The sequence below is a fragment of the Lipotes vexillifer genome, unplaced genomic scaffold, assembly GCF_000442215.2.
Source record: "Lipotes vexillifer unplaced genomic scaffold, Lipotes_vexillifer_v1.1 scaffold149, whole genome shotgun sequence".
Taxonomy (NCBI): domain Eukaryota; kingdom Metazoa; phylum Chordata; class Mammalia; order Artiodactyla; family Lipotidae; genus Lipotes; species Lipotes vexillifer.
Window position 1 is genome coordinate 224823 of NW_006779962.1, and position 18115 is coordinate 242937.

Below are 18115 nucleotides of genomic sequence, written 5' to 3' on the forward strand. Positions count from 1 at the left end.
CCCAGAGGGGAGGGACAGGAAGCAATGGGGGAGGGCAGAGGCCGTAGAAGGCCTTCCAGAGCCAGGTCCATGCAGGACAGGGGCTGGGGCTGCCCCACCGTGAAACTCACCGGGACTGCACGGAGGGGCCGTAGAGGGGCCGGGACCAGACTGCACTTGGGGTGACAATCATCCTCCCGCCTGATCAGCTGACCACAGACCCGAGAGCTTTAGGGAGAGATGAGGGCATGGGGGTCACTGTGGGTCCCTCCAGCCCCAGGCAACCACCGGCCGGCTCTGGCCCATGTAGGAAGGGGCCACGGAGGCCGACAAGTAATCACCCCCTGGGGACACTCAGAGAGGGACCCTCATGTGTGGGGACCCTGGGCCCACTGCTGAGTTCCTCAGTAGTGGATTGACTACCGCAGTCAGGCACCAGGTGGGATGGGCCCGGTGCACTTGGTACCCGACGCGGGCAGGTGCTGATGGGCCTTTGTCGGCTTGGTTCTCAGGGAGACGTGCTCATCACTTCCTGCACATACAACACGGGAGACAGGAAGCTGGCCACCGTGGTAAGTCACCTGGCTTCTGGCCATCTGCTGCAGAGCACGTGGACAAGTCTTATCTCCTCTAGACCAGAGGGCAGGGCTGCCCTTCCTTCATTCATTCAATCAACCAGTGGCTCTCAGGGTGTGGCATCCACTGGGACCTTGGTTAAAAAAAAACCCGATGGTAAACTCATCGGTTCCTCCCCAGACATATCGAGCTGGAGCTGGAATTTGGGTGGTGACACCAGCGACCCATGGTTTAACAAGCTCTCTGGGTTATTTATTTATTTATTTATTTATTTTTTGTGGTACGCGGGCCTCTCACTGTTGTGGCCTCTCCCGTTGCGGAGCACAGGCTCCGGACGCGCAGGCTCAGCGGCCATGGCTCACAGGCCCAGCTGCTCCGCGGCATGTGGGATCTTCCCGGACCGGGGCACGAACCCGTGTCCCCTGCATCGGCAGGCGGACTCTCAACCACTGCGCCACCAGGGAAGCCCTCTGGGTTATTTTGATGGCTGCCCTAGGTAGAGCTCCACGGCAGTAAATATCCACACTAGAGCTGGTGCTGGGGAGCGGCCACAGGTGTGAGGTTGCCCCCTGCCCCCAAGGAGACAGGCCTGCCACCAGCGACAAGCAGAGTTGGGATAAGACACGGTGGAAGTGTTGGGAGCAGGGCCGAGCGAGGCGCTTGTCAGACAGAGACCAAGGAGGGGGAGAGGCGCGGAGGGCCAGGCAGAGGGGAGGCGGGCAGGCAGGCAGAGGACAAAGGTCATTCTCACACCTTTGGTAACAAATCTGCAGCTGCTTTTCTAACAAACTGTTAATCAGCAAAAATAAAGGGGCTACAGAAACGTTCATTGTTACGCTGTCCCCTTTTGGGCTTCATGCTAAGACGATCCCGTGTAAATGTACAGTTGACTCTGCTCCGGAGGGATGGGACACGGGTTCATCTGGGCTGGGCTCTGGGCAGCCCAGGAGGAGGATCTGTCCAGCGGGAGACTGTCCTCAGGCTAGGTGTGCAGGCAGCGCCAACGGATAGGTGGTCACGTGACGAATCGAACAGCTGGGGCACCTCTGAGAACAAAGGGCGACCCTGTTAACAATCATGGCACAGACCAAGACCGCCCGAGTGCGCTGACCACTTGCTGACAGAGTCTCTGACTGTCTCGATAGTCAGCGTAGGTCCCAGGAATCATCCCGGGAATCACGAGGTTCCGAGTGGACCAGACCCGGCGTTGCATCCCAGCCTGCTCTGTCCCCTCCCCTACCCAGGAACTCTGGTCTGCACCCAGTACTGCTGTCTTTTCATTCAGCTGACGTTCATTGAACGTCTACTCTCTGTCCCATTTAGTTTCCTTTAAAACAGCTTTTTTGAGATATAATTCAAATACTGTACAATTCACCCACTTCAAGTGTGCAATTCAATGACATTTAGAATATTCGCTACATGCAACCGTCACCGCAGTCAATTTTAGAACATTTCCTGCCCCCAAAAGAAACCCCAAATCCTTCAGCCCCATACCCTCAGCCCCAAGCAATAACTGATCTACTTTCTGTCTCTATGGATTTACCAATTCTGGACTTTCAGATCAACGGAATGATATAATCTGTGCCCTTTTGTGACGGGCTGTTTTCACTCAGCATCGTGTTTTCAAGGTTCATCCAAGCTGTAGTGTGAGTTGGTGCCTCTCTTCTCTTTCTGGCTGAATAAGACTCCATCGTGTGGATGGACCACAGTTGTTTGCCATCCACGCGTGGATGGACACTGGGGTGTTTCCACCTCTTATTTAGGGTTCACACCAGTCTCCAAGGTAGGAATCCTTGTCTCTGTTTTCATGGGTGAGAAACTGAGGCTCAGAGAGGGAAGACACTTGCTGAAAGTCACACACCTGACAACTAGGGCTGAACAGGCATTTAGCCCCGGGCTGTGTGCCTGCAAATTTCCTGCCTCGTGACCCCTCCCTCCGTCAAGATTTAAGGTGACAACTGCTCTGGGTCTATGGTCACTAACTTGCGGGGGGGCAGGAGACCTTTGCAGGCACGCATCCCCGCCCTAAACCCAAGCACCTTCTTTTTTGTTTGTTTGTTTTGGCGGTACGCGGGCCTCTCACTGTTGTGGCCTCTCCCGTTGCGGAGCACAGGCTCCGGACGCGCAGGCTCAGCGGCCATGGCTCACGGGCCCAGCCGCTCCGCGGCATGTGGGATCCTCCCGGACCGGGGCACGAACCCGCGTCCCCTGCATCGGCAGGCGGACTCTCAACCACTGCGCCACCAGGGAAGCCCGCCAGCACCTTCTTTATGAGACTGCAAGGGGGGGGCTCAGCACATAACAACAGCCGCTAACGTGGAGCTCCTCCTACCCCTAACCCTTCTCCACGCGGAGGACTTGCTATAATGACTCAGCCTGTCTGTGCGTAGGAATGCTTGAAGCTTGGCCAGGACCCTCTGAGGCAGCTGCCCCAGGAAACAGTGAGATGGAGCAACTGGGGGCACCCAGCTGGCAGGGAGCAGGGCTGGTCCAGGCGCCAACACTGCACGTGCTGCCTCTCGGTAGGGAGTCTATGAGCTGAACAACGCCCCAGGCAGGACCGCAGCATCTCCTACTCTGTGGGCGAGGCCACTGGGGCTGAGGGTGGGAGATGTCAGGCACCTGCTTGGCATCCAGCCGGTGAACAGTGAAGGGGAGCCCCCCAGGCCAAGCCCTGCTCCGTGTTGCTTCTGCGAGGGCCATGCTCCCTGCCCCACCTGACCTCATCCGGGAGAAATGGTGTCACGTCCGGGGATGTTCTGGCCACGTGAGTGTTCCTGAGGGCTTCAGGCCACCGCCCGGCACCCTCCTCGGGGAGGTGGCCCCGTCACCAGGCGGGATGACGGAGGAGGGCAGCAGGGCGTTCGCACACTCTGACAGCCCCGGGGCCTGAAACGTGATTTCCATCCCAGGGTGGAGACAAAGGGAGGGCTTCCTGAGCAGAGCCTGCAGAGGGTCGGGGCTCTCTCCTTTGATGTCTGAGACAAGCAGTAGTAGGAGGTACAGGAGTCTGTGGAATTCCAGGAGGGAGGTTATCTCCGTGATCTTAGGCCAGGACAGGACGGGTGACGAATCCCGAAGGCCTTGGGAAATGGGGGGTCAGAACCAGGGAACAAAACAGGTGAAAACCCTCCCCCGAGGTGCCGCTCAGGAGCCGGGCAGCTGCTCCTGGGGAATTTCCTTTTTAAACAGTCATCCTTGAGCAGAGCTGCCCAGGCTCCCTGTCCACTGCCTGACGTGAGCCCTCAGCTGGGCTTTTCACAGCGCTTTTGTTCTGCCATAAAGGAGCAGATGCCTTTCTCCCCTCAAACTTTCCCACCAGCCAAATAAACCCCCCCAGGCCCACTCCATTGTTCACAAAGAGCCGGGAGCCTGGGCAAGGCAAAGGTGGGCCGGGGCCATGCACCCAAACCTGTCCCTGACCTGCTGGGGTCTGAGCCGCTGCCAGGCGGACCTCTGCTCCCTCCAGCCTGGCCCCTCTGCTGCCAGGTTCCTCCTCTTCCTGGGTCAGGGCTCCCTGTTCAGCGGCTCTGAGAGCAGGGACCTGGCCAGGGGCTTAAAGCTGGTGGCACTCTGCTCCCTCCCAGGATGACAAAGCCACAGGTTTCCCTGGGTGGCTTGTGACAGCTTCTAGTCACCGGCTCCTCTTCTGGAGCCCCTGCTCCTCCCAGAGCTGAGTTCTGGAAATGACGGGTAGCCATGCGGGGTCTTCTGTGAGGGGAGGCCTCCCCTGCTGTCCCCAGTCCCCAGGCTCACACCACAGACTGAGGGGACAGGTCCCCAGCCAAGGTTGGGAGCCTGCATCCACTCAGGCCTTGCCCTTTAACCTCCCTGGGACTCAGTTTCTGCATCCATAAAATGGGTACACTAATACCCCTCTCTGTAGTTTGATTCCTAACAACTCTTACCACCACCCGAGACGAACGTACTGGCTGACTTGTTTGCTATTGGTCTCTCCTGCAAAGGCTGGGAATTCCAACAGGGCAGGGACTTTGCTCGCTCAGAACATGGTCTGGCACCACGTGATGAGGGAACTAATGAATGCATGAATGCGGTGAATATATGAGATGTTGAGCGGCAGCGTCCAGGAGTAAAGTGCCTGTGCTGACGGGCGTCATCTCTGTCCCACAGGGGGGCTTTGGGATCCTGGAAGAGATGTGCGTCAACTATGTGCACTACTACCCCCTGACGCAGCTGGAGCTCTGCAAGAGTGCTGTGGACCCTGGCTTCCTGCAGAAGTATTTCCACCTTGTGAACAGGTGATGGCTCCAGGGGAGCACATTTGCTGTGCCTTCCATCCCTGGGCATGGCAGGGGAACCCCAACCCAGAACCCCCCAGGCCCTGTTAGGCAGCTGGGCGAAAGTGAGGAATCCAGGAGCAGGGGGAGCACAAATGTGGCAACCATATCTCCACTCCTCCTTGAGGTGTCTGTGGCAGGCATCACTAATCAATCCCTGCACTTGTTTCCTAGTGAGTCTGGACTTGGCCTGAGAAGCCCCCTCCACCCAGCCCTGGAACAGCCATTCCCAACTGATCCAAGCTGGCAGAAGAGATGAACCTATTAGCCATCGCCAGCAGGGAGTCAGGGCCAAGGCAGTATGTTAGGAGGCTGGTGGCCTGAGGGCTACTCTGGGGACCCCACCCATCTACAGGGAGGCGTCACTTGCCCTGCTGGGCTCCCCTCCCCTCTGCCATACCCTACTCTGGGCTGTTTCTTCCCCCAACAAGGTTCAACAGCGAGGAAGTCTGCACCTGCCCTCAAGCCTCTGTCCCTGAGCAGTTTGCCTCTGTGCCCTGGAACGCCTTCAACCGCCAAGTGCTCAAGGCTCTGTACAACTTTGCCCCCATCTCCATGCACTGCAACAAGTCCTCGGCTGTCCGCTTCCAGGTATGGCTGCCCTGTGTGTGTGTGTGTGTGTCAGGGGCACTCCAGCCGCCGCCCTTGGAAACCCTGTCGCCCCTTCCCAACCCCCGGTGGCAAGTTCTGCGGCTGCCCACCCCTTTGTGCCCCAGGCCCCTCAGAGGACCCCGGCGTGGGTGACAGGGCTCCACCCCAAGGAGCTGGCAAGACGCACTCACACAAAGCAGTTGAGTAATCTGGTGGTGACAGACGGGCCCAGACAGACAGCTGACGGTCTGCAGAGGGAGAAACTGACAGCCACCCCAGAAGGGCGCTACCGCTCTCTGATGCCGTCACATCACGGGACTAATCTTGGTGGTATGAACAGGCCGCCAGCAAACTCCCCCGGAGCCTAAAAATAAAGTGCTTAGGGAGGGGCAGGTGAGAAACCAAACAGTCTGAAACTGCAGGCTGGTTTCTCTCCTTATCTGAGACCCACTGGGATTCAAAGGCATCTCATTTATTCCCCAGGCCAGCCGCCTGTCTGAGGCCAGGGCTGGTGCTGAGTTAGGCGTGGAAGGCTCTGCAGCCTGCAAATCTGGAAGGCAGGTTTTCTGGAGGCATTTGGGAGCTGGATTAGTTGCTAAATCAAACATTCCCAGCACCAAGGGCGGGCCTCACAATGGCGCGTCAGAGAGTCGTTTAGGGCAGACGTCTGATGCGGTTAAAATGTGCCCTTTGATGCAGACTAGTCATGGGGCGGGGGGTGGGGATTTGCTAAAAAATCAGCCTGTGCCCAGGGCTTCTGGTTGCTTCCCTGAATGAAGTGAGGGGCGTCCAAGGAGGCAGATAGGGGCCTAGGATGACTTCCAGGTGAGGACCCCCAAGTAGCAATGGAGGGTTGGTTTGGGACAAGGTGAGTTTAAGGGAAACAGGTCATTGGGAAAAGTGCCTGGGGAGGTGGCCTCCGTTTCATCCCTCCAGCCTCAGTTTACCTCCTGGTCCCTTCCTTGCAGGGTGAGTGGAATCTGCAGCCCCTTCCCGAGATCGTCTCCAAGCTGGAAGAGCCCACCCGCCACTGCTCAGCCAGCCAGGGTCAGAGCCCCGCTGGCCCCACCATGGTCAGCATCGGCAGGGGCAAAGGTTGAGCAGGTGTGGTCTCCTCGCTCCCCCCCCCGCCTCCACGCCGTCCCTGTGGGCTCACGCCAGCTCTGCGCACCCCCCTACTCTACGAAGACCCCCATGGAGCAGCTCTGTGTGCCCAGGATGAGGCACTGCCTGAGACTAGGGTCCATTCCAGCATTCTCCCCTGGGGGAGCCCCTGCATGGCTGAGAGGGTCCCGTGACAGCTCCCTGTTGACCCACCGAGGACTGGGTGGACCGAGGCCCTCGCGCACCCTTTTGACGCAGCGTAAGGGTAACCTCCCTCGGAGGTCTAGAGTCCAGTGCCCCGAAAGCCCTGCCATCTCGCTGGGAGGGGCCAGCCTCTTGGGACACGAGCCACGCCTGGCCGCATCACTCGAGCTGGCCCCGCGTCCCCGGCCCCGGCTGATGGCGATCTGTGTGGGCATGTGACGGGTGAGAATGCTGCTAGAACGGGTCCCTGCAGACTGGCTCACGTGTCGCAGTGGGCGTCTTCCCAGCCGACAGAGACAGGACAAGCCATTTAGCTAGTTAGAGACTTGCCTGGGGAAACTGCTCCATTGCAGGGTAAATAGATATTTTCGCCCACCTAAAGGGAAACCCTAACAGCACCTCTCACCACCACCAAAAGATGAGACAGCAAAGATTCAGACAAGGATCTGGGCGTCGGCTCCTTGGGAAACGGAATTAATAGCCCGGGTCGCTTCTCTCTGAGGTGGGACCGGCAGCTGATGGAGCAAGCGGGCCCTGGAATCAGACCTGTGTTAGAAGTCCAGCCCCACCTCCCTGACCCTTGGTCTCCTCATCTGTAAAACGGGGCCAGTGCCGTGCGGGTTACTGAGACAATAAAACTCATGCACAGGGCGGCACCCAGCGACGGCTAATACAGGGTGGTGCTGGCTGGCCAGGCACCCTGTCCCGGGCGGAGCAGAACATGCCTCACTTCTCCTGGGTCAGTCTTTACGTTCCTCCCTCTTTCTTAGCTGCCTCTGTTGAAGGCCAAGTTCAGCTCTTGGGTGGTTTCTGCCAGGAGTGACAGATTCAACTCTGTCCAGCCAGTTCAGCAAAATTCTGTACAGCCTTTAGGGGAGAGAGAGGGTGATGGATGGGCCTCCGAGTCCCCCCACCAGCCCCGCCTTACACCCCAACAGCCGTCCGCTAAGCGCTGCCTCTCGTCCTGCCAGCCACTTCATTACAGACGGGACGAACGGGCCCAGGCACCCTGCACTGCGTCAAATAAATCATGGCTTCCTGCGCCGTAAGTCACAGGCCGTGATGGCTGTGAAACGCCAGGCCTGACAGAGGCTGCAGGGCGGCCAGCCCTCTGTCATCCTTAGAGCCCCGGACGACAGCGGGGAGAGAGGCCCCTCCCCTCAGGGCGCAGCCCTTGGGAGGGCAGCTGGAGCTCGCCCCGCCTCTGGCCCAAAAAGACCCCTTCCCTCTGATCATGCCCACCTGCCAGCCCAGACAGGTGTCCCAGTCAGCCCAGAGCTGTGGCAGAGGGTTCGAGGTCGACCCCCGGGCCTCACACCCACCAAGCCCCTCCTGGCCGCCATTGCTTTGTTCCCCAAACACACGGGACACACTTGTGGCACCCCAGCCTCACCAAGGAGGGAGCTGAGGTTCACAGAGAAGCCCCTCCTCACCCGGGGCCCCTGGAGGATTAGTGGAGATCAGGAATCACACCCAGTTCCAGAACCTTCCGCCACGCACACCGACCCCCTCTCCCCTTCACTCACTGTCGCTCTCAGGCTGCTCATTCTTTTCCTCGTGGGCAGCCTGCGCCTCTCCCCCTATCCCGCCCAGATTATCGCACCCGTGTCACTGATAAGAGTACATACCCTGGTTCTGTGCTAACCCTCCCACGAACCCACGACGGACTGTTTCTGCTCCCACGGACAGATGGGGAAACTCACAGATCTAAAGCTAGGTGCTTAGGTCACCCAGAGTGAGCACAGGGCCAGGAAGTGACCCCGGACCTGTGTGACCGCAAAGCCTGGGCTCACAACCTCCATTTCCTTGCTTAGGACCCAGGCACTGTCCCGGGGCCTCGTGGGGACTAAGCAATGACAGCTGGGGCAAATGTTTACTACCTGAAAATAGCCGGTCAGGGCGAGGCACTACCTTGGCCAGGTCCCTCTGAGCGCTGTCCAGGATCGCCCATCTTCTGAAGGATTGGGGCGGTGGAAAGAGGGCGGTGAGGGTCCAGCAGCCTGGGTTCCTATCCCTCCCTCTGCTGTGTGGCCCTGGCCAATTTACTTTCCTTCTCTGGGCCTCCATCTTCCCGTCTGCCCATGGAGAAGGTTCCCCAGCCTCCTGGGGGCAAGAGCTGCTCGGGTGACATGCCCAGAGTCCCGGGCTGAGGTGTGCCCACGCATGCTCAGTGTTGAGAAGGCCTGGGGATGGGTGGTGGGGGCCATTCCCAGGCTGCAGGCTCCAATGGGAGCAGGTGTGCCTGGCTGAGCCAGTCCCAGGAGGCTCCAGGGCTATATTGCCCAGTGGCCATTAGGCTCATGTGGCTGTTTAAGCTTAATTTTAAATGAATTAAAATGATATAAAACATTTGGGTTCTCAGTCACACCGGCCACATTTCAAACACTCGATAGCCACGTGTGGCCATGGCTACCGTATGTGCAGCCCAGGTATAGAGCATTTCCATCAACGTGGAAAGTTCCACCGGGCTGTGCTGCACCACGGCCGGGTCCCAGACAGCACCAGCTTAGCTTTGCATCCTCACATCCCAGCAACCCTCTTGACGGGCCCAGTGGCCCAGCTCTGGACAGAGCAGCTGGACCACCGCAGGGGTGCAAGAATTGTCCACGGAGGCATTTGGGGCAGGCCCAGTCTCCCAGGCTAAGGATGGTCCCTCCTGCTTCGGAAGGTCCAGCCCCTTAGCCCCAGTGCAAAGCATCAGCAGCTTCCTCCATTATGACCACTGACAGGCCTCCAAAAGCCCAGTGGGGACGGGCTCAGGATGGAGATGCTTCGATTCCCCCAACCGTCAAAGGCTCTCTCAGTCCCCGGGCCCCGGCCACCCATCCTGTGGTGCAGATGGAGAAACAGAGCCCAGGGGCTCCTGGGGGCTCCTACTGTCCTCTGCTCCATTGCAGCAAGAAACAAAGCTTCTCATTATTGCAAAGAACCCCCGTTTCGTCCCCCTCTGACCCTTCCAAAATGCCCTGAAAACCACGCAGGGTCTCCCGGGGACACGCACGGCTCTATTTTCTCCCGTCTGTCTAGTCCCCCCACCCTCACCCACCCTCAAGCATACACTCCACATTTCCCTGCATTTTCAAGAGGTTCTTGGATGGAAGGCAGCCCACTGTGTCCAATGAATCCCAGGCCAGAAACTTCTGTGTTTGTGGCAGATTCCTAATAAGGACTCGGGGACCCTTCAGTGGAAGATTCTAGACTAGACCCCAGGAAGCCCTCCCCCTGCGCTGACATCATGGCCCAGGAGGCCTTTGCCTCTGTGTGGGGACCCTCGCCCTCTGTCCCCTCCCCGGTCAGAAACCAAAGCTTTGCCCTGGGCTTCCATCCTGCCCCTTCCTCCTCTGGAGGTGAGAGGAGGGGTGGGGTGGGGGGCAGGAGGGGGGAGGCGAGAGGAGACAGTTATTTAGGATCCACGGAGGCAGTTGCTAGGAGATGCCTGGAGACCTCACGGGAGAGGGGAGGGGCGGCCCAGGCGGAGCCCCGTGTGGGCGGCCGAGGGGCAGTCACCCCCAGGCCTGGCCTGGCCCACAGACCCCTAGGTGCAGCGTTTCGGGGGTTAGCGTGTTTGCAGCGGGGGCCTTGGGGGATGAGCCTTTAAACTGGGGAGACCGAAGAATAAAGCTGAGAGGGAACAAAGGCAGAACCAGAACCAGCTCATGCTGGGGGTGTTCTGAGGCCTTGCAGCACTGCCACGGGCCCCTGAGCCCCTGGAGTGATGTCAGGGGAGGAAAATCGGCAGGCCGCCTGAAAGGCCGCCTGGCACCGCTGGCGACTGCACCCAGCCCCGTGGCCATGCTCGGCGAGGCCCCTCCCGGCCACGGCGTCCACGCCTCCCCACGGCCCACTGGACGCCCCACTGTCTCCCGCTCGTGTAGTGGGGCGAGGACCCTGGGAGGAGTGAGGGTCTCGCCAGGGTCCCAGGGATTCCGCCTGGTGGACCCTCTTCAAGCTCACTCTGTGCGACCCCGAGCCAGATGGCTCAGTACCTTCCTCTCCAGCAGTGACCTGGGCGGGTGGTTCTGGCCGCCCGAGGGAAGCGCTTTGTTCCACGGGGTGGGGATGAGCTGAGTGCTCGGCCCATCCAGGCCAGGTGGTGCTTCTGTCGGGCAGGGAGGGTCCCCGGCAGGCAGAAGCTCCACTAGGGTGTCCTCGAGCGGAGGCAGGGCGAGAGGGAGCCCAGGGGCTGTGCCCCCACCGCCCCCTTGCAGATGGGGTGGCTGAAGCCCGGATGGGTAAACACGGCCCAGGCCACGTGGCAGGTCAGGCTCACCCCAGGACCTTAGCACGTGACGGGCTCGTCGTCCACAATCACGCAAATGTGTCCCTAGCTCCTCTCCTTTGCCGAATGCTTTTGTTGCCCCTCTCACCAGCTATTCTGGAGGGAGGTGGGCCCCATGCCGGCTCTGTGTATATGAGGCGTCTGGGAATTGAGCGGGCTGCGAGTGGCCTGCGGATTCCACTGCCAGGGCCCTTGGCCCTCACTGAGGACAGGGGCACCTCGTTCCCACCAGCCACGCAAAGACCAGAAGCAGGGTGCCAGCGGCTCTGATGCAAATGCCCTCGCTGGGTGCAGGGGTCTGGGCCCCCTGTCGTCCCTAACAACCTGCCAGGCTGACAGACAGGAGCTAGTGAGAGAGTCGGGGCCTTCACCATCCTGGGCCCCTGCAGGAGGCTCAGAGCTCCCGGAACGGCTGGAGCCGCACGCAGGTTGAGTCTGAGGGCACGGGGGTGTAGGGGGCGGGGCATCCTTCTCCTGTGTCTTGATATCCAGCCAAGCTCAGTACTCAGAGCCACGGTGAGGGCCACAGTGCTCATTCTGTCCAGAAAAGCCTTCCAAAATAGATGCAACAGGGTGTGTCCGGAATGGGATTAGGAAGGACAGGCTGAGGTCACTGGCTCCGAGGGGAGGGTGATGTGTTCTAGCCCTAAGCGACCGGGCAGCCTGCTGAGGGCCAGGCCGTGGCCTAGACCTTCCCGAGCTGCGGGATCGAGCAGGTGAGCTGGGGGGCAGCCCATGACAGCCTCTCTCGTGTCGGTGGCCCCGTGCCCTTTCCAGAGGGGCCAGAGCTATTTCTCCCCAGCAGAGGAACAAACACAAACAGGGAGGGCGAGAGTGAACGTTTGTGTTTCTGGGTTCAACCCCTGGGGAAGGAGTCGGGCTGGAACCTGGGCCTGACCTCCCTCGTCCAAGGCCTCCCCCCAAGGACAGCTATGGAATGAACACGTGCACAGGCCCCATCCAGAGGTCCATGGCCAAACCACAGGGCCCGGGGAAGCAGCCCAGGCCATCTGGGAAGCCAGCTACCCTCCCCTCCTCTGCTGGCCCTACGGGGTCCACTCGGGGCTCCCCAGGCCCGTCTGTGAGCGGCGGGGGCGGGGGAGCGCTGCAGGCATCCCTTTGCCTGAGGCTTGGGAAAGACAGAGGTCCCCGTCCCCCAGCTTGCGGTCTGGCGAGGGGGCCAGATTCTCTCTACAAAGGTCACCCGAAACCCAAACGTCTTCCCATGGCCTTGGCTTTATTAGCCTGACCTGTTCCGGCCCCGTCTGCAGTGGGGCTGAGTGGTGTGTGCGCCTCTGAAAGCAGCCTGGGCCCTCCGGGGACTGCCTGCACCTCAGTCACCGCGTGGCTTCCCGCCAGTGTCTGCGGGAGCCTTGTCTTTCCTGTCCCCTGAGCATTTGCCACGCCTGCTCCCCACGGGGCCGGGCTCACTGGGGCACAGCCGCGTGGTGCAGCTTTGTGGCAGCTGCCTGGGCCCTGGGCTGGCCCCCATCCCGGCAGGGAGGCAGGGCTCCTCCTGATGCACGGAGGACAGTTCTGGAAGCCCCACGAAGGGAGCAGGGGACTCACCCCCTTTCAAGGGCCTGTGCGAGGCCCATCCCCAGGGGACCGGAAGAGTGGGAGACCAGGACCAGAGCTCAGTCCTAATCAAAGAGTAAGGACAGGAGGCACCCACCCACCCAGGCAGGAGGATTCTGCCAGGTTCTCACCCAGCAGCATGCCTTCCTCTCCAGACCTAGAGAGCAAGGGGCTCTTGGGGAAGCCAAGCCAGGAGAGGGAGCTTCTGCACAGGGGAGGGAGGGTGCTGATCTGAGACCCCTCCCACCCCTGCTTCTGGCACCACTTTCAGGGCTTGGAACTCTCAGGAGGCTTTCCCGTGTGAAGAACTGAGAGGTCAAGGCAGGAAGAGCTTGCTTTCTGGATCCACCCCCCACCCTTCCTGGGATCTGGGAACCAGACCATTCTGCTAACCTTGACCTCAGGGACCGTGCCAGTCTGGCACGCACGCTCTCTGCCTTCCCTACTGCGCCTGAGGCAGACAGTACTAATCAATCCCCACACTGTCCCCAGTTCCAGACACACCTTACAACTCTCCGAGGCTGCTCTGGGCAGCCTGCCGGTCAAGGATAGGAACCCAGGGTAAAGCTCCCTGCCTCCCTGCTTTGACACGGGCCTTATCGAATGTTTCCTAAGCACCTTCTCAGAAGCTCTCAAGGGCTACAGGCCTGGTCCCTGAGCCTAAGGGGTTATGGGTGGCTTTTTTAGGGTGTGGGTGGACTCGAGACCACCCTTTGGTCAGTGACCATAGCACGGGCCTTCTGGGTCCTCTTTCCACCCTCTCAGTTTGCATCTGTTTGGGGGTGATGGTTCGCAGGCCTCGACTGAGGGCAGGGGGAGCCCAAGTTCTGGCCAGGGTCCGCTGGCCTCCGGATCGGCTGAGGCCCCGCCCCCGGCCCCTCAGTAGATCCCTTTCATCCTCTTGTTGTCGGGATCGAAGGGAGACTTGAGGTGAGCCTGGGCCGGGTAGGTCACTCCCATCCTCTCCAGGGCGTACTCTCCACTCTTCACAAAGTCCAGCGAGACCTAGTAGCAGAAGAGAAAGGACCTTGGCCACTCGTTACCCAGTGGGTGCTGGGCTCACGCTACCTGCCTCTTGGGACGGGGCCAGCTGCCTCGGCCTCACGCCCCTCCTGCGGGCAAACCCATCGCTGTGCTGAGGGTCTTCCCTGAGCCGAGGAACTGCCCTGAGCAGGTAGATTCCGTGTCCCCATGCCCCCGGGTTGGACTTGAGCACCTGGGGTCCAGCAGAGCCGAGGTCTGGCAGTCAGTGAGATTTCTCCCACGGGGCAGCACCCCTCCACCCTGGAACTGCAGGTCCCTGGGAACCGGAGCACGGCCTGGACACGCAGGGCAGTGGCGGGCAGAGGCAGAGTGGGCTGGCCCAGTGCAGGATCCTGTTCTCCTGGTGCAGAGAATACACCCAGGGCCGGGCCTCACGGAGGGGTTCTGCTCAGGTTGTTAAATGACCTCTCTCGGCAGCTCAGGGTTGGACGGAAAAAATACCCCAAACAGATGAGGCTTTTTACGTGGCTGCAGTGTTGGAATGAAGCGGCTTCTAGACCAGCCTTCTGAGCCGTGGTGGGCACTGGCCGGGCTCAAAGTTCCACGCTGCCCCCACTGGGCCCAGAGGCAGTTGGCAGAGACCACTGGTGCCTTCAGAAGTCTGAAGGACGGGCTTGCCCAGAGCTGGGGCGTAGAGTCCTTACTAATAAACACCCCGGAGGCCACCAATTCTGCCCCCACGTCCAGAGCCTTTCCTTTCAAGGGCAGTTTTCCTACTTTACGAAAGAGTCTTGGTTATCCCGCTGCTGTGCTGGTAAATGTTTAACAACCAGCTCTCAACGGAGGGGAAGGGGTTGGGGGATGGGGGAGGCCTGATTGTGGCATTTGCCCATTTCCATGGTATAAACACACTGGACATCCCTGATGGCGGGGTTGGGAAGAGGTGGACACAGTCGGCTCTTACAAGCCAGCCTGAGCCGGCCCTGGCCCTGCACTGGTCAAACCCGGGTACCCTGGGCCACCTGTCTGGGTAGGTATAAGTGTTCCTTCCTCGGTCACATTAATTAGAAACCCAACCTGACCAAGCAGAAAAAGCAAGAATTATTGTTCTTTGAAAGAAGAGGTGGCTAGGCCTGCACCCACCCCTACCCTTGCCTGGGGCAAATGGACACAGAGCTTTAGCTGGGACCCAGGGCTCCATATCTGGGGTGTCAGAGAGCCCTTTGTCACCGCAAAACGTCATCACCAGCCACGGCAACCCCTTCGTCACAACTGTGCTTATTAAGGCTCCACTCAGAGCAGAGATCTGTAGACAGCCCTGTGAGGCAGGTGGGAATAATCTGTCCCCATTTTACAGATGAGGAAACCGAGGCTCAGAGAGACGCCCTTGTCCAAGGTCGCCAGGCCAGTCCAGGGCAGAGCGCCAAAGCTACTGAGGCCGAGCCTGTGTCCTGAGCCTCCCAGCCCACTACAGATGCAGCCTCCTCAGACAGCACCGCAGCCTGGCCCCTTCCCCCTTGGGTCTGCCATCAGGCCTGGCCCGCCCCTGCACCTCTGCCAGGGCTGGTCTGACTCACTCCTCCTGCCCCCTCCATGCTGCTGCTTCCAAGTGCCTCCCCCCAACCTGGAGCCTCAGTCGGGGGAGGTGGGGGGCTGCAGCCCAGAGACTGTTGGGGCAGGGGAGGCCGGAAGGCCCAGCTTGATGGGCATCTCTGCCCCGACGTCAGAGCCTCTTGCGGTCTCTTTCTCCACCGTCAGAGGGCTGGTGCACGACTCCAGGGAGGCAAGCAGCTGAAGCCATAAAGGTGCCACCGATGATAATGAGCTCCCCCCACCACTTGCATCACACCACCCAGCCAGCCCGGCATGAGCTTCACACCCCTCCCAGGGCTCAGACCCCCGGAGGCCCTCTAAGGGCCCTCGCTCTGCCCTCACTCCCCTGCCAGTATGGATGGAGGCATCCGTGCTCTGCGGGGGATTATTTGGGTTTACAAATGATTGTTTGGGCAAAATGTTTAGATTTTCTCCACCCAGAACAAGCTGCCCCTTCTGTCTCATTGCCAAGTTTCCCAAATGTGGTTGCATGTGTGTGTGTCTGTGTGCACGTGTGCCAGTACGTGTGCGCACATGCGGGTATACGCGTGTGTACACTGATGTGTGTGCACACAACGGTCTGCACGCACACGGGGTCTCAAGCTCTAGGGAGCAGCGGGCGTTAGCCCGGCCCAGAGCCTCTTCCTGACCAGGAGAAGCTTGAAGCTTCCAAAATCAGATTCTTTCGGAGAGAAAATATGGAAAGAGCTCCGACTTTGCCCAGGGACACATCAGTCAGTCGCCTCACTGTGCTCTGGTCGCCGCACGCCCAGCACACTCGAGGCGGGGGCAGGGGTGCTGGTGCGGAGCCTAAGAGGACCTGGGGCTCCCGGTGGCAGTGCTGGGGAGTTGGACTCACCGGCCCGCCGCTGGGGTCCCGGATGTAGCCGTAGGCCAGGGTCTTGTCGATGGTGAACCCAAAGTCGGCTCTCCGGACGTGGCCCACCACCTGGCCGTTTCTCCAGATGGCCTCCAGGCCGAACATGGGCACTTTCCTGGAAGAAGCAATAGACAGCTGGGACCCCAGAGCCCCCGGAGGGGAAACTCCTGCGCTTTGCCTGGTCGAAGAGGGCGGGGCGGCGCCCGCCAGACCACAGGCTCCACGCCGCGGGGCTGGTCTGCTATGAGCCCCCGTGCCCAGCGCCTGGCTCCCGGGGATGCCACGGCACAGGCTCCGAGCAGATAAATGAATTAACAGAAAACACCAAAACCAGGATCTGACTTCCGTGTCTCTAGGGACAGGGCCCACAGATTTGGTAGAAGCCCATCTTGAGGGTTTGACTTCTGATCAGTTTTAAACTGTCATACGACTTGTTTTACTCTGATGGGTCTCCTTTTCCTACAGCATCATCTATTAAAAGTGCTTTCCTGTATCACACATAAGGTACAACGCTCGCTGTAAAAGTTTTGAAAATTCAAAATAGAAAACAAAGAGAAGGTTAAACTACAGTCACAGCAACGCCAGCACCGGATGGTCTGGTGCAGATCTTGGCAGACGTGCATCGCACCTGCGAGGACTGTGCTGGGCCCTGGGGAGGCAGCGAGCGCCGTGTGGCCCCGTGGGTCCCCGGGGCGGGTGCTGAGGACCACGCCCGGAGGCGAGTGGGGCACAGCTGGGCCCGGTTACGGTAACTGGAACTGGGTGAACCCTACACTGAGGAAAAGAGCCTGCACAGGGTCCGGGGTGCCGCCCAGTTCAGAGACCAGGAGGAAAAGGTCTGGGCCCCACGGGTCCAGTGGATGAGGGTGGGACGGAAGGAGGCTTTGTAAGCATGTTCTTGTCTCCTTTGGTCTCACCCAGTCCTACTGGGGCGCCACGTCCATGGGAGGGAACTGCCTCAGAGAGGCCACCTGCCTCGCCCAGGGCCCCAGAGCAAAAGCAGTGGGAGTTCTCTGTGACTCCCCAGCCGGCGCCCGGGCTGAGTCTCTCCTCAGGCCTGGGACCGGCCAGGCCATGGCACTGGGTGGATTCTGCAGTCCGGCAGGGAACCCCCGAGCAGGGAGAGCCAGGCTGTGGCCGGTGCTGTCTGAAGTTGTGGGCGCTTCCTGGAGGGCCAGGCGGCAGAAGGCCTCAGCGGACCCCTGCTCTACCTGCACCCCAAACCGGAGCTGAACTGCTCCCCGGGAGACGGACAAGGAATCAAGTGGAGAGGCGGCCTGATGGGAACCCAGGGGGAAGCCGTAGGACGGTGACGGTCCCCAGCTCTGCTCTCTCTCCGCCCCCCTCCCCTGGGCACTCTCAACACTTGCTTTGAAGGTTCCAAATCTGGGAGAGGTGGCACCCTTGACGGCTGGCTGTCAGCTCCAAATCGACGAAGCCCAGAGACGCCCGCCGCCCTGGAGACGGTTGCTACCCAGACTCCGTGTCACACCATCTATGTCTTCCAGTGCCAGCACCCCGGACCCAGGGACAATGTGGGCTCAGCTCCGAGCATGTAAGGGCGACACGCTCAAAAGCTGCCCCGGGGGAGGTGGGGGAGAAGGGATCAGGCCCCTCCACAGGGCTCTCCTTCCACCTCTGCCTCGTGCCCGGGCGAGAGCCACCCTGTCCCTTGGCCCCCATGGTCTCCATCTGTAAGTGGGGCTGGTGGCCCAGCCTGGCCCTTCCCTCCACGGCCCCCCCTCCCGGGCTGTGGGGAGGCTCTAATGAGGACACAGTGGGATGTGGCAGCACCGTGAAGGGCAGCCAGCTCGAGGCCCTCGGTCTGGAGCCTCCCACAGAGCTGGCTTGGGTTGGCAGGGCCTTTCACTTTTAAAATCTGTGTTTGAGGGAATTCCCTGGCAGTCCAGTGGTAAGGACTCTGCGCGTTCACTGCCGAGGGCGTGGGTTCAATCCCTGGTTGGGGAACTAAGACACTGCAAGCACATGGCGTGGCCAAAATAAAATAAAGTAAAATCTGCGTCTGATGAGCGCTACCCTCTTTACTTC

At 60.2% G+C, this 18115-nt stretch overlaps 2 protein-coding genes across 2 annotated transcripts in view; one reads left to right on the top strand and one right to left on the bottom strand.

Annotated features, from left to right (window-relative positions):
• The window catches only part of DBH (dopamine beta-hydroxylase), a 21710-nt gene extending 15166 nt beyond the window's left edge, over positions 1-6544 (top strand). Inside the window, exons 8-11 of the mRNA XM_007453079.1 lie at positions 459-551; positions 4687-4814; positions 5285-5444; positions 6413-6544. Of these exons, the coding sequence (XP_007453141.1) occupies positions 459-551; positions 4687-4814; positions 5285-5444; positions 6413-6544 (513 nt within the window). The remainder of the gene's footprint in view (positions 1-458; positions 552-4686; positions 4815-5284; positions 5445-6412) is intronic.
• Positions 6545-13488: 6944 nt separating this feature from the next.
• The window catches only part of SARDH (sarcosine dehydrogenase), a 58070-nt gene continuing 53443 nt past the window's right edge, over positions 13489-18115 (bottom strand). Inside the window, exons 19-20 of the mRNA XM_007453080.1 lie at positions 16046-16181; positions 13489-13614 (exon numbers count right to left, since the gene is read on the bottom strand). Coding sequence (XP_007453142.1) covers positions 13489-13614; positions 16046-16181 — 262 coding nt within the window. The remainder of the gene's footprint in view (positions 13615-16045; positions 16182-18115) is intronic.